The sequence below is a fragment of the Bison bison genome, unplaced genomic scaffold (assembly GCF_000754665.1).
Source record: "Bison bison bison isolate TAMUID 2011002044 unplaced genomic scaffold, Bison_UMD1.0 scf7180017864492, whole genome shotgun sequence".
NCBI classification, from domain to species: domain Eukaryota; kingdom Metazoa; phylum Chordata; class Mammalia; order Artiodactyla; family Bovidae; genus Bison; species Bison bison.
In genome coordinates, this window is record NW_011495051.1 from 228,507 (window position 1) to 244,849 (window position 16,343).

Genomic DNA, 16,343 nt, shown 5'->3' on the forward strand with positions numbered 1-16,343 from the left:
TTCTTGGCCAGCTGCACATCATTTTTGGAAAACTGTCTTTGGGGCCAATTTTAATTGCAAAAACACTAAAAAAAAAAAAAAAAAAAGGTGCAAAACGCTTTGAAAAAAGCAGCACTATATAGATCATGAAAAGGACACTTGTTTATAAAACAGAGCTGAAACAAGGAAGAGTACTCCAAAGAAGATATACAACCAACCAAAAACCCACGAAAAGGTGCTCAACATCACTCATTATTAGAGAAATGCAAATCAAAACTACAATGAGGTATTATTACCTCACATCAGTTAGAATGGCCATCATCAAAAAATCTACAAACAACAAATGTTGGAGATGATATGGAGAAAAGGGGACCTTCCTGCACTGTTGGTGGAAATATAATTGACACCACCACTACAGAGAACAGGATGGAGGTTCCTTAAGGAGCTAGTAATAAAACTACCACATGACTCAGCAAACCTACTAATGGGAATATACCATAGGAAAACCATAATTCAAAAAGATACATGGACCCCAATGTTCACTGCAGCACTATTTACAACAGCGAGGACACAGAAGCAATATAGAAGTCCACTGACAGAGAAGCAGATAAAGAAGTTGTGGTATGTATATATATATACATACCACATACATATATACATATACATGTATATATATACATATACATGTATATATATACCACATACATATATATATGTATATATATATACACACATACCACAACTTCTTTATCTGCTGTGGTATGTGTGTGTGTGTGTATACATATATATATGTGCATGTATATATACACATTATATGTATGTGATATATATGTATATGTATATATACACATATGTGTGTATATATATATACACACATATACATATATATATAGGTATATATATATGTGTGTGTGTGTGTGTGTGTGTGTGTGTGTGTGTGTATATATATATATATATAATGGAATATTACACAGCCATAAACAGGACCAAAGTTGGGTCATTTTTGTGATGTGAATGAACCTAGAGTCTGTTAAACAGAGTGAAGCAAGTCAGAAAGAGAAAAACAAATATCATATATTAATGCATATATATGGAATACAAAAAAAAAAAAATGGTACTGATGAACCTATATGCAGGGCAGGAACAGACACAGACATAGAAAACAGACCTGGGGACACAGGCCAGGGAAGGAGAGGGTGGGATGAACTGAGAGAGTAGCACAGATATATATACACTACCACGTGTAAACAGACAGCTAGTGAGAAGCTGCTGTAGAGAACTCAGCTCAGGGTTCTATGATGACCTAGAGGAGTGGGATGGGTGGGTGGAGAGACTTAGGAGGGAGGAGACGTATATATACTTATATTTTATTCACTTTGTTGTACAGTACACATCAACACAACACTGTAAATCAATTACACTCCAATTAAAATACACAAAAGGGAGAATACTGTCTTATTTGACGTCATCTGGAAATGTGTGTGTTACAGCACTCAAAATTTTCACTGCTCTGCACATGTCCACAAACGATCATATAATCACTATGAGTATATTTTAGGTTTATAAATAAATTGCAGCAAGCAGACTAATTCACAAATACAGAATCTGTAAATAATGAGGATCAACTGTACATATTAAAAGTACGTCTACAGATAGATTGCTTAAAAAAACTGTGTTTCATCAAGTATTTTTTAAATATTGTAAGAATGTTTAACTGATATCATGCAGTCATTCAGATTTGCACAGACTGAAGTAAAATTATCAGATTAATACAAAAAGGAAAATACACAATCAGGACATACATTTACAATGGTTTTCTGCTTTTTTTTTTTGTTTTGTTGCCTGCACTGTGCAGCATGCGGAATCTGTGTTCCCTCATGAGGGATCAAACCCAAGCCCTTAGCAGTGAGAGCATAGAGACCTAACCCACTGGAATGGCTAGGGAATTTCCTACAATGATTTTATAACTCATACATGCTGTAAATTCCAGGCAATGTTAAAATTTTAAGGGGAGGCAATTCATACTACTTTACATCACAGCAATTATCTTGTAGGTATTTAACTCAAAAATTCATTAATCAAAATGCTGAGTTTAACCTAAGAGCAAAAACAGTTTTCTACCAGGAATGAGTCTCATGACAATATTTACTATTCTGGTAACCTCAGCTGGATCTATGATGACAGTGCTTCCTCAGAGCTCAAAAACAGACTCTTGGCCTTTTGCCACAAAGCTTGTGACTAAAGAAAAGAAACTAATCCAGTAATGTAAGATACAGCTCAAAGTACAAGGGCAATGATTCAATGCTGGGTAATATCACAAAATGTGAATGTCAAAAAAAGGGGGGGGGCAGGATTCTTTTTGGCGATAAGCAAAAAGAATTGTTCAAAACATATAACAAACCCAGTCCAAAGTCAACAAAACATTGAATTAAACCATATTCATGCTCATTTGACAGCACATATAAACTGAAACAATACAGAGAAGATTAGCAAGGCTACCTGCCCAAGATGACATACAAATTCATGAAACATTCCACATTTTTAAAAAAACATACAATAAAAAATCATGTTGATACTATCCAAAGCAATCTACACATTTAATGCAACCCCTAACAAAATTCCAATCACATTTTTTCACAAAAATAGAAGAGACAATCCTAAAACTTGTATGGAACCACATAAAACCCTGAATAGTCAAAGCAATCTTGAGAAAGAAGAACAGAAGTGAAAGCAACATGCTCCCTGGTTTAAAACCATGTTACAAAGCTATAATACTCAAACAGTATACTCGTGGAATAAAAACATAAATAAATCAGTGGAACAGACAGCCCAGAAATATAGCCTTGCATATATATGGTCAATTAATTTATGACAGAGGAGCCAAAAACATAACATGGAGATAGGATAGGCTCTTCAATGAATGGTTCTGTGAAAACTGGACAACCACATGTAAAAGAATGACCAGACCTTTATCTTATACCACAAACAAAAATCAATTCAAAATGGACTAAAGACTTAAACTCAAGACCTGAAATCATAAAGCCCCTAAAAGAAAACAAAAGGGGTAAAGTCCTTGACATCCATCTTGGCAGTAACTGAAGATAACAAACCTTACCATGTATGTACTTAAGAGAGCACTGACATATGTAAGTTGTAAGGAAGGAGAGGGACTGGAATGAAGGCAGTCAAAAGGTACTACAAACTTCCATTTATAAGATAAATAAGAACTAAGGATATAAATGTACAAGATTAATATGATTACCACTGCTGTATGTCATATACGAAAGCTGTTATGAGTAAATCCTGAGTTCTCATCACAAGAAAAATATTTTTTAGAAAGTTCTTTAATTTTGTACCTATAGCAGATGATAATGTTCACTAAACTTGCTGTGATAATGATCTCATGATGTGTGCACATGCTTGTCACCAAGTCATGTCTGACTCTTGGCAACCCCATGGACTGCAGCCCACCAGGCTCCTCTGTCCATGGGATTTCCCAGGCAAGTATACTGGAGTCAGTTGCCATTTCCTTCTCCAGGGGATCTTCCCAACCCAAGGATCGAACCCATGACTCCTGCTTGGCAGGTGGATTCTTTAACTAAGGCACAGCGGAAGCCATGAAACTATTAGAGGAAAATGAAGGCATAACACTCTTTGACATACATCTCAGCAATACCTTTTACAATCTGTCTCCTAGAGTAAGAGAAATAAAAGCAAAAATAAAAAAACAGGATCTAATCAAATTCAAAAGCTTTCGCACAGCAAAAGAAACCATAAACAAAATGAAAAGATAATCCACAGGATGGGAGAGAATATCTACAACAGTGTGACCCACCTGGGATTAATCTTCAATATTTACAAACAGCTCACGTAGCTCTATGTCAAAATACAAAGTGAAAGTCAAAGTACGAGTGTCTCAGTTGTGTCCAACTCTTGCGACACCGTGGACTACACAGTCCATGGAATTCTCCAGGCCAGAATACTGGAGTGGGTAGCCTTTCCCTTCTCCAGGGGATCTTCCCAACCCAGGGATCAAACCCAGGTCTCCCACATTGCAGGTGGATTCTTTACATGCTGAGCCACAAGGGAAGCCCAAGAATACTGGAGTGGGTAGCCTATCCCTTCTCCAGTGGATTCTTTCCAACCCAGGAACTGAACTGGGTCTCCTGCTTTGCACGTGGATTCTTTACCAACCGAACTATCAGGGAAGCCCTATGTAAAACAAACAAACAATCTAATCAAAAAATAGGCAGAAGACCCAAAGATGCTCAACACTGCTAATTATAGAGAAATGCAAATGAAAACTACAATCAGGTATCATCTCAAACCAACCAGAATAGTCTACAAACAATAAATGCTGGAGATAGTAAGTAGGAAAGGGAACCCTCCTACACTTTTGGTGCAAATGTAAATTGGTGGAACCACTATGGAGAACAGTACAGAGGTTCATTAAGAAACTAAATACAGAGCTACTATATGATCCAGCAATTTCATTCCTGGGCATATATCTGGAGGAAAACATGGTTCAAAAGGATACATGGACCCCAATATTCACAGCAACGCTATTTACAATAGCCAAGATATGGAAGCAACCTAAATGTCCATCGATAGAGGAACGGATTAAGACAATGAAGTAAATACAGACAACGGAATATTACTCAGCCATTAAAATGAATGAAATAGTGTCATTTGCAATAGTATGAATGGACCTGGAGATTAACATACTAAGTGAAGTAAGTGAGACTGAGAAAGACAAATATCATATATCATATCACTTATTTGTAGAATCTTAAAAAAAAATGATACAAATGAACTCATTTATAAAACAGAAACAGACTCACAGACTTAAGAGAATGAACTTATATGCTACTGCATAGCACAGGGAACACTGCTCAATACTCTATAAAAACCTAAATGGGCAAAGAACATAAAAAAGAATATATATATAACATGTATATATATATAATATATATAGAACATGTATATATATAACTGAATCATTTTTCTGTTCACCTGAAATTAACAACTTTACTCTATTATAAAATAAAAATTTTTTTAAAAAAGAAAGATACGTGGAAAATCTCCAAATACTTAAAAAAGATTTTAAAAATTTATTTTTTAACATAACGGTCAAAGAAGAAATCTCAAGAGAAATTTTAAGATTTCTGAATTAAACTTTCATTCAATGTAACAAAACCTGTGGAATCCAGCAAAAACAGTGTTTAGAGGAAAATTTATAGCACTGAATGCATATATTAGAGAAAAAGATAATTTGAAAGCAATAATCTAAGGTTTAACTTCAGGCAACTAGAGAAAGATGAAAAACACAAAACTAAAGCAAACAGGAAAAAATAAACAAAAATCAGATTAAAAATTATTGAAATTAAAGACAAAAATCAATAGATTAAAAATCAACAAAACAAAACCTGGTTCTCTGAAATGATCAAAGGTGCTTTGAAACTTTATAAATTTCTATCCAAGATAACCAAGTAAAAGAGAGAAATGACACAAATTACTAATATTAGAAATAAAAGAGGGTCCATCACTATTAACCTATGGACATCAAAAGTATAATTAAGAAATGATATGAACAACTCTATGCTTGCAAATTTGATGATTTAGATGAACCAGACCAACTCCTTGAAAGATACAAGCTACCAAAACTCACACAAGAAGAAATAGATAACCTGAAGAGTCCTATACCTATTTTTACAATTGAATCAATAATCAATAATATCTCAGCAAGCCAGGAATAAAGAGGGAATTTCTTCAGTTTGATAGACAGTGTAAGAAACTTAACTTCATATTTAATGGTGAAAAAGTTGAAGCTTTTTCATTCAGATCTGGTATAAGGTAAGAATGAACCTTCTCATCATTGCTTTTCTACATCATACTGGAAGCCCTTGTTAATCCAGTAAGGCAAGAAAAAGAAATAAGAGGTAAACAGATTGGGACAGAAGACATAAATCTGTCTCTATTCACAGATGAGCAGAAAATTTAAAAGAAATGACAAAAATCTCCTAGAATTAATAAGCAGTTATAACAAGGCTGCATAATATAAAGTTAATATATAAAAGTCAATTGATTTCTTATGTATCATCAATGAACAGTTGAAATTTGAAAGTATAAACAAGGTATCATTAATATTAACAACCAAAAAAAACTGCCCTGAGATATTTATGTATAAATTTTCAAATGTGTAAGATTTACAGGAGGAAAATCATAAAACTCTGATTAAAGAAATCAAAGAACATACAAATAAAGAGCAAACTATTTCATGTTAATGGACAGGAAGTATTATTACCGATAAGATGTCAACTTTTCCCAATCTACAGTTTCAATGCAATCTCAATCAAAATCCCAGTAAGTTATTTTGTAAATATCAACAAAATGATGTGTTGGAGATTTGATAAAGTTTGGAGAGGCAAATGATCCAGAATAGTCAACACAACACTGAAGGAAAAGAACAAACGTGAGGACTCATATAATCTGATTTAAAGAATTATTATAAAGTTGCATTAATCAGGACAGCGTGGTACTGCTGAAAGAAAAGACAAATAGATCAATAAAACAAAACAGAAAGCTCAAAAATAGAGCCCCTGAAATATACCTGATACCTGATAAATCAACTGATACCTGATAAAGGAATAAAAGCAATACAAAGCAAAGACAGTCTTTTCAACAAATGATGCTGGAACAAGTGGACATTCATACGCAAAAATATGCACCTAGACAAAGGCCTTATAGCTTTCACAAAAGATAAATAAATAAAAATGGATCAAAGACCTAAATTGTAAATGTGAAATCATAATACTTCTTGAGCATAACATGGCTGAAAACTTATTGATCTTATGTTTTATTTCATCATAAATTCAAAGATTCTAGAATATGGCTGAAGCAATGAGATCTCTCCTTTGAGACAGGTTTAAAAGAGGACACCAGATTTACTTTCACTGTGGTTTAACACAAAGAGAGAAAAATTAAGAATATAAGAGGATCAAAGTCGAAAACAAACGAGTTCTCTTATTGTCAAATTTATTAAATATATGACTTCCTAGCCATTTCCATTAAAATATATAAATATAAATATATATATACACACACACACACACACACATGACATGTCTACAGTTTCACAGTAGCAATCTTGCAGTATCACAGGCTAAAACAGCCTTTTACTTCAAAATGCAGTAACTCATATTTAAACAAACAATCCAGAAGATCCTTGACCCAATAAGGTGCCATACAAGACAAGCCAATGAACAAAAGTGAGGTACATAGACTAGTGGAGATAATAAACTTTAGGTGGTACACAGATACGTGTTTTAAATTTTAATTATTATGCATTCATTTTATAGCTTACTTATCATAGCAAAGGATGCTGATTGCCCATGTAGGGTAATAATGCATAAAGTTTCATTTTTAAATACATTTATTTAGGTAGCAAAACAGGGTCAATTTAGATCTGGCAATACTATGAACATCAACTATGAATGACTTTTGAAAATCACTGATATAGGTTATATTTGGCATATATAATAGTGGTAACATCAATGTTGGGCATTCTGCTAAGTACTTTACATACATTATTTTATTCTATCTTTACAACAATCTATTCAATCATTACTAAATTGAATTCATAGATTTTATGTTAGAAAACTAAGGGTCAAAAAAAGGCTAAAAAATCCGCCCAAGGTCATCGGGGATAATTAAAGGCAGAGCCACAGGTCTGTCTGTCAGATACTAAAGTCTTGAGTTCTTGTCCTACGTGTTATACTATTTCTCTAGTGTAAAGGAGGAAAGACCGAGAATATAAGAGGACAAAGTAAAACTGAAGTGAATCTCCTTGAGACAGAAACACATCAGTCACTTAATGTGATTCCTGACATAAGGTCATCTGCAATATGTTTCCTTGCCTTAACTACAGTGCAGTTACAGCACTTGCTTGAGCTTCAGGGACCAAGCTTTGTTGTGCCAGAAGATACTGCTAGAGAAAGGATTAAGCAACAAAGTTATATGGAACATCAAAGTTCATACTCCTTATATCCATGTATATTTTTGTATTCCATGTATCTAAGAATGTGTGATTACCGTCACTTAACCAGTCCCTACATCTAGGAACCCAAAGACAAAGCACATTTCTGCTAAAACAAGGGTCTCTTCTGGTTATATCTGCTTGTTTAGTGGTCCAATGCTAGCAACCATACTACTGACTCCTCTCAAGTGTGCCTGAATTCCAAGCACTTTTGATATTTAATAATAAAGGAGTCAATAGCCTACTGAATTACACCCTCATTTGACTATGGGACAGAGAAGGTTAAAGAATTATATTTTATCAGAGTAAGTAAAGAAAATAAGTACATTTTCCAGTGTACACCATGAAACAATTCTATATTATGAAAGGCTGGAGAAAAATGTACCTGAATTCATTTAGTGCATCAACTATTCGATTATATGCCAAACTCCTCTGACTGGCATCAGCTGATCTCCGGCTCATTTTCATAGCCTTGAAAGCAATCAAATAGTTAATTCTTATACTGACCATGGGCAAAATATGGGGAAAAAAAGTAAAAGACAAAATCACATATTTATTTAACATTTTACCTACCATTCTTAACTAGATATGTATAAAGAAGGCACACATATTTCTAGTGGCTTGTTTTTGCACTTTTGGTCATTAATGAGTATAATAAAATTCAAATTTTTCTGATGTTAGGCCTCTTAATTGAAAGAGAATATCAAAACACAAAGAAACTGACATTGACAGTTTCTGAGTTACATAAAACTTCTCTCCCAAACAGATCATAAAATGCTAACTCAGTAACAACTCCTGAGTTTCGCTAATATTCCATAAACAGTGGTTTTGTTAAGTAAATCCTTTTTTTAAACCTAAAACATAAATATTCTACTGAAAGATATCTCAAGTTATTAGTAATGTTTGCTTTCTTAAAAAGATATTTAGCCAAGGTTTAGAAGTCCTACTTTAGGTAGACAAAAAGATCACAATATGGTTATCAGAAAGAACTTTGAAATTTTTAAAACTTTTTCAAAGATAATGTAATTCTACATTACTTATGTAATTACACATTAATTTTTTTAATATTCAAATATATATGTAAGAGAAGGTTAGACTAGAATCATTCATGTACATCTGAAAGCTTCATAAGGTAAAAGTGACAATTTTTGTTTTCACAAACTGCTGAGAGACTCCTAATTTATAAAGAAGTAAATATTCTTTGGCTAGAATTGACCAATATTCTTCCTTAACTTTATGAAATAAATTTAACTACATTATAGATCTCAAAAGGTAGTGCAGACTTTGAAATAACTCCCACAGTGCTCAGAAACAGAATCTATAGTTTTTCATTTAAAATATAAATAAGTGATCATTTGAAAACAGCCCTAGAACATCTTATGTAGGTATTTCAATGTTTACTATAGTCTATGATTAATTAACTATAGAATAGGTTCTATTCATTTATATGAAAGTATTCACTCAGCTCTTTCAGTTTTATAAAGAAATGAGTTGTTAAACATGAACAAATATACAGCTGCAATGTGCCCTTTAGGGTGCAGAAGGAACAAAGCATTAAAACATTTAAAAAGTAACCTCTAACGAGTTCTGTACTGCTTGAATATTTCAAGTTTTATACAAAGTTTAAACACTTTTCCCTGTAACTGAAATGTCAGTTCAGCCATGGCTTAATATTCTGTGTACTGACTTTGGCAAAAACTGACTACAAAAAACACAGTAGCAAACTGAAGAAAATGTCACGAGTGTTGAACTTCTGAAAAATGAAAATGGACTTTACTCATCGCTCACTAAAAAGGTATTGCTAATGATCTATTTGTCTTTTAATAGATTTGTTGTGAATAACTAACATAGTGCCTTCTTTAGAGGCACATGATCCTCAGGCACTAATGAGTTACTGAAATGCACCCTCTGCTTTCTAGACCATTCTAATTGCTCCTGCATCTCTTGTTTCTTTTACTAGTCTCTTTCAAACATGCTGCCATAATAACCTTCTTAGAGCACAATTTGAAGACAGTCTAACAAAGTCAAAAATCCTTGCAAGCATTCTAGACTCCCTGTGATCCGGTCCACATTAACTCTGTTAGCCACACCACCTACGACTACTTTTTGTATCCTTTCCTTTCTGAATTCTGTCACAGGGATTAAGAAATTTAGTTATGTTCAATGATTCAACTTATAGGAATCTCATAAAACATAATCTGGAAAATTCACCAAGATGTTAACTGAAGTGTAGCTATAGCTGAGAAAAACCAGATATGGCCTAATTAACTTAAATGGAGGGAAGCCACTAAAATATATTTAAGAACCATTTATAATGAGAAATGTACATGTTAACAAGGATGAATTTTTCAAAACAGGCACGTAATAAAAACAATATGAACACAGCACAGTCCCAATCAAGTAAAATACAATATGCATAGAAAAGGTCTGAGTAAGAGTTTCAGAAAAATGTTAATGACTTATCTTTGGGTGGCAAAGATAGCAATTTTCCCTGTTACTCTGTTATCCATTTTTCAAAGCACTGTGTTTAAAAAATTCTACAACTCCTTTAAGATGCAGTCCAAATGAAACATCTTCTCAGAAGGAAGTCATTTTTCTTCCCTATGAACTCCTAAGACACTTTGCTTTTCCTTCTTTTTTACTCTTATGTTCTATCTTATATTCACAACTTTCTTTACATCAATTTATTACATGCGCTATGAGCAGCATTTGACATAATTGATCACTCCTACCTTCTTACACCACTTTCTTCACCAGGCTTACCCCAAAAGTACTCTCTCTTGTTTTTCCTCCTACTTAAATGGGCAATCCTCAGTCTCCCTAGCTAGTTCTCAGCTCCTCCAAATTTAACTACTGAAATGCTCCACAAATCAGGATCTCCTCTCCCTCTTAATCAGCTTCTTAGATTACAATACCATCTATATACTGGTGACTGCTCAGCTTGGACCCTAAACTCTAGACTCACAATTACTTGGATGTCCAGGAGGCATCGCAAACAAACTCCTGATCTTCCTCCACCAAACCCATTCCATTTGTAGTTTTCCCATTTTAGTTCTGCCAATTCCATCCATCTTATTGCTCAAAAGAAAAATCCCAGTCCTTCGCCATGATTCTTCCTTTTACAGTTCCAACTCAGTCCATCAGCTAATCTCATCAGCTCTATTTTCAAATATACCCAGAATCCAACCATTTCTCACCAATTCCATCATGAAACTGGTTTGACTACCCATCATCTCTCACTTGAATTATATTTCAATAGCCTTGTAACTCAGAGAAGGCAATGGCAACCCACTCCAGTACTCTTGCCTGCAGAATCCCATGGATGGAGGAGCCTGGTAGGCTATAGTCCATGGAGTCACTAGAAGTCAGACACGACTGAGCAACTTTGCTTTCACTTTTCACTTTCATGCACTGGAGAAGGAAATGGCAACCCACTCCAGTGTTCTTGCCTGGAGAATCCCAGGGACAGAGGAGCCTGTTGGGCTGCCATTTATGGGGTAGCACAGAGTCGGACACAATTGACATGACTTAGCAGCAGCAGCAGCAGCAACACCCTTGTAACTGATTCCAAAGCATCCAACTTTGCCCCTAGAAAATCTATTCTCCACCAGCAGTAAAAGTGATTCTCATGAATTATGTAATTTTCCTGCTCAAAACACTCCCATGGCTTCCTATCTTTCTTAAGTGTATATGCCCATGCTCGTACAATGGTATCCTGTAAGGCCCTACATGATTTAGTCCGACTTCTACCCCAGCCATTTTGGCCTCCTTACTCCTCCCTACCGATGCCCAAGCATCAGGCTTACTCCTTTGCCTCTACTTATAAAATTCTTGTCTCAGATGGTTATACCAAATTTCCTCTGTATCTCTGGATCATATGTGACTTTATCAGGAGCACTCTTGACTATCCTATAAAAATTTGTAATCCTCCATCCAGCATTCCATAAAAACCTTTCTCTTATTTTTCTTCATAGTACTTATTACCATCCAAAATCTTACACACTCATTTATTTGCTGCCCCATGATCTAGAGAGTTGCTTTTTTTCACTCTTATCCTCAGTTGCTAGAACAGGCCTGCCACATTACAGGCCCTCAAATATTTATTTATTGAATGGATAAATGACCTTAGATCTTTTTTTAGGCAATAAGCTCCTTAAAAAGAGCTAAAGTCAATATTATGTGGCAGCCTGGATGGGAGGGGAGTTTTGGAGAATGGATACATATATGTATGGCTGAATCCCTTTGCTGTTCACCTAAAATTATCACAGCATTGTTAATCGGCTATACCCCAATACAAAATAAAAAGTTTAATAAAAAAAAAGAAGTGAAGTCTACTTTGCGTCTCCCAGGTCACTTTGTAGGGTACCTGCACAGAGTCTGTTAATTTTTCTGCCATGAATAAAGACAATGCTTAAGCAAAAGAATGAGAATAAGATTCAAAGGAAAATAAAAAATAAAAACAAACCATAAACGTGGTTATGCTTACCTGTTCTATTGCACTCTTTAATTTGTTCATGTGGCTTTCAAACAGAGGAAAATGTGAAAAAAAGAACTCATTAAATTTGTTACTTTCATCTTCATCTTTGGATAACGAAAAGATTACCCCAATTGCAATCTTCTTTTTCCTCACAATTCCTGGGTTAGGGCCACAGCTTTCATCTGACAGATTAAAGCTTTCTTCTATAGACCTTAAAAATAAATGTTTTTTTTTATTTTAAAAATATGAAAATGGTTAAATTCACAATTCAATCTCCTTGGTAATTAAATGTAGGCAAGCTAAAGGTCTTGCAGTGTTTTATCAAGTAAATCTAAAAATTCGTATCAATTATGTATATCTTTGAGAAATATATTGGCTATTCCTTTATATTCATATTTTTGTAAGAAATAATAGAGTCAGATTGGAAACGTTTTTGTTCAATTATGGAAACAGTGACAGACTTAAATTTTGGGGGGCTCCAAAATCGCTGCAGATGGTGACTGTAGCCATGAAATTAAAAGACGCTTGCTCCTTGGAAGAAAAGTTATGACCAACCTAGATAGCATATTCAAAAGCAGAGACATTACTTTGCCAACAAAGGTCCATCTAGTCAAAGCTATGGTTTTTCCAGCAGTCGTGTATGGATGTGAGAGTTGGACTATAAAGAAAGTTGAGTGCTGAAGAATTGATGCTTTTGAACTGTGGTGTTGGAGAAGACTCTTCAGAGTCCTTGGACTGCAGGGAGATCAAACCAGTCCATCCTAAAGGAAATCAGTCCTGAATATTCATTGGTAGGACTGATGCTGATGCTGACACTCCAATACTTTGGCCAGCTGATGCAAAGAACTGACTCATTGGAAAAGACCCTGATGCTAGGAAAGACTGAAGGCGGGAGGAGAAGGGGGTGACAGGATGATATAGTTGGATGGCATCACCAACTCAATGGACATGAATTTGAGTAAACTCTGGCAGTTGGTGATAGAGAGGCCTGGCATGCTGCAGTCCATGGGGTCCCAAAGAGTCAGACACAACTGAGCAACTGAACTGAACTGAACTGAAAAAAAGTAAGTAACCCCAGTGTAAAACCAACCTAAAAGAGCCTGAATTTCAAGGTTTATAGACGAGTCTAATCTCTTCACTGTTCTAGAATCTACTTCTCCCTTTTGATTCCAGAAGTAAAGTCAAAGATGAAGGAATAAAGGGAGTGAATAAAAAAGGAATCAAGCTTCATCATCTTTACTTATACTTAACACAGATTTAAAAAAAAAATTTCAAGAATGAATGAATTTGCCTGAATAGAAACATGAAAAACTAGAATATCAAAGCATGCAATAAATGGATCAATGACCAAAACAGAAGAGTTAAAACTATAAAACCCTTAAAAGAAAATATAGGATAAAATCTTCATGACACTGGATTTGGCAGTGATTTCTTGCCTGGAAAATCCCATGGATGGAGGAGCCTGGAAGGCTACAGTCCATGGGGTCGCTGAGGGTTGGACACGACTGAGCGACTTCACTTTCACATTCTTGGATGACACCAAAAGTAAAGCAGCAAAGGAAAAAAATAAATCCGGCGACACAGAAATTAAGAACTGCCGTGTATCTAAAGTGGTTTCCCAGGTGGCTCAGTGATAAAGAATCTGCCTGCCAGTGCAGGAGATGTAGCTTCAATCCCTGGGTCAGGAAGATCTCCTGGAGGAGGGAATGGCAATCCACTCCAGTATTCTCGCCTGGGAAATCTCACGGACAGAGGAGCCTGGTGGGCTACAGTCCATAGGGTCACAGAGTCCAGGGTCAGATACGACTGACTGAACACAAACGCACGTGTACCAAAAGACGTATCAACAAAATAAAAAGGCAACCAATAGAATGGTATAAAATATTTCAAAACATGTATCTGATAAGGGATTGATATTCAGAAGTATACGAAGAACTGCTACAACAATACATCTGATTAAAAAATGAGTAAAACACCTGAACAGACATATCTCCAAAGAAAACATACACATGGCCAATAAGCATATGAAAACATCATCACTAGCTATTCAGTTCAGTTCAGTTCAGTTGCTCAGTTGTGTCCGACTCTTTGCGACCCCATGAATCGCAGCATGCCAGGCCTCCCTGTCCATCACCAACTCCCGGAGTTCACTCAGACTCACGTCCATCGAGTCAGTGATGCCATCCAGCCATCTCATCCTCTGTCGTCCCCTTCTCCTCCTGCCCCCAATCCCTCCCACCATCAGAATCTTTTCCAATGAGTCAACTCTTCACATGAGGTGGCCAAAGTACTGGAGTTTCAGCTTTAGCATCATTCCTTCCAAAGAAATCCCAGGGCTGATCTCCTTCAGAATGGACTGGTTGGAAGGGACTTTCAAGAGTCTTCTCCAACACCACAGTTCAAAAGCATCAATTCTTCGGCACTCAGCTTTCTTCACAGTCCAACTCTCACATCCATACGTGACCACTGTAGGCTATGGAAAAGCCATAGCCTTGACTAGATGGACCTTTGTTGGCAAAGTAATGTCTCTGCTTTTCAATATGCTATCTAGGTTGGTCATAACTTTCCTTCACTAGCTATTAGAGAAATGCAAATGAAAATTACAATGAGTTATCATTTAACACCCCTACAGATAGTTATTAATTTTAAAAAATGGAAATTAACTACTGGTGAGGATGTGAAGAAATTAAAACTCTTATGCATTTCTAGTGGAGGGGGGGCGGTGAGGAGGTGGGGAGGGGGAGTGAAAATTCCCTGGCAGTCCACTGGTTAGGACTTCATGCTTCCAATGAAGGGGGCACAGATTCAATCCCTAGTCAGAGAACTAAGATCCATCATGTAGCTTGGAGCAATCAAAAAAAAAAAAAACCTGGCCATTTTTAGTGGGAATATAAGTAAAATGGTGGGGTGTTCTGGTGAAAACTATAGCAGTTCCTCAAAAACACAGAATTATAATACAATGCAGGAATTCCACTTCTGGGTATGTAAGGATAAAAATTTTATGATTCCACTTATATGATGTTATGTAGTCAAATTTACAAAGAAAAAAATAGCATAGTAGTTGCCAGGGACTAAAGGGAGGAAGGAATGAAGGAATTACTGCCTAATGTCTACAGAGGTTCAGTTCAGTTCAGTTGCTCAGTCGTGTCCCGCTCTTTGTGACCCCATGGACTCATGCGTGGTTCAGCTGGGGGAGATAAAAAAAGTTCTAAATGTGAATGGTCATCAATGCACAACAATGTGAAGGTACTTAACACCACTGAACTACACTGATCATAATGGTTAAAATGGTATATTGTATGTTATGCATAACATAACACAATTTTTTAAAAAGTAATACACTTTAAAATTTTCCAGTTGCAAACTTTAAAAATATAAAATACAAGTCCAGACTTTTAACATACAAAACTGTGTTTAAGGAACTAGTCAATCTTGTGGTAAAATAAAAGTTCCAACTTACCATCTAGGAAATACCCCATTCTCTAAACTTGTTGTTTGGCTACGTCGCCAGCGTCGCTGGTAGCTGCTGGCACAACTTCTGGTAAGTGAGGAGTTTGGAGAGGGAAATGGTGTAATAAGCAAGCTGCTGAGAGATGCTGTCAAGTCAGAATAAGAACAAGTACAATTTTTAAGTTAATAATAACTAAAAACAGGAACAAATTTCTTTTTAATAAATTTAATAACAGTGACTCAAAATTTCCATTTTGCTGAATGAAGCTCTAAAATCTCCATTAAAAAATATATATATATCATTGTTGGAGCAAGGTCCCAGAAAAAAAATCACATGATAAAAGTGATTCAGTAAGAGATCCTGATACCCTTTTGCCATCCTCACTTTTTCCCACCCCACTC

The 16,343-nt window shown here is 35.5% G+C and overlaps 1 protein-coding gene across 2 annotated transcripts in view; it reads right to left on the reverse strand.

The window, feature by feature from the left end:
• The window catches only part of FNIP1 (folliculin interacting protein 1), a 121,900-nt gene that overhangs the window by 32,632 nt on the left and 72,925 nt on the right, over positions 1-16,343 (reverse strand). For both annotated transcript variants that reach the window (XM_010863571.1, XM_010863570.1), the window contains 3 exons: positions 15,952-16,087; positions 12,501-12,702; positions 8,400-8,485 (listed from right to left, as the gene is read on the reverse strand). In XM_010863571.1, coding sequence (XP_010861873.1) covers positions 8,400-8,485; positions 12,501-12,702; positions 15,952-16,087 — 424 coding nt within the window. The remainder of the gene's footprint in view (positions 1-8,399; positions 8,486-12,500; positions 12,703-15,951; positions 16,088-16,343) is intronic.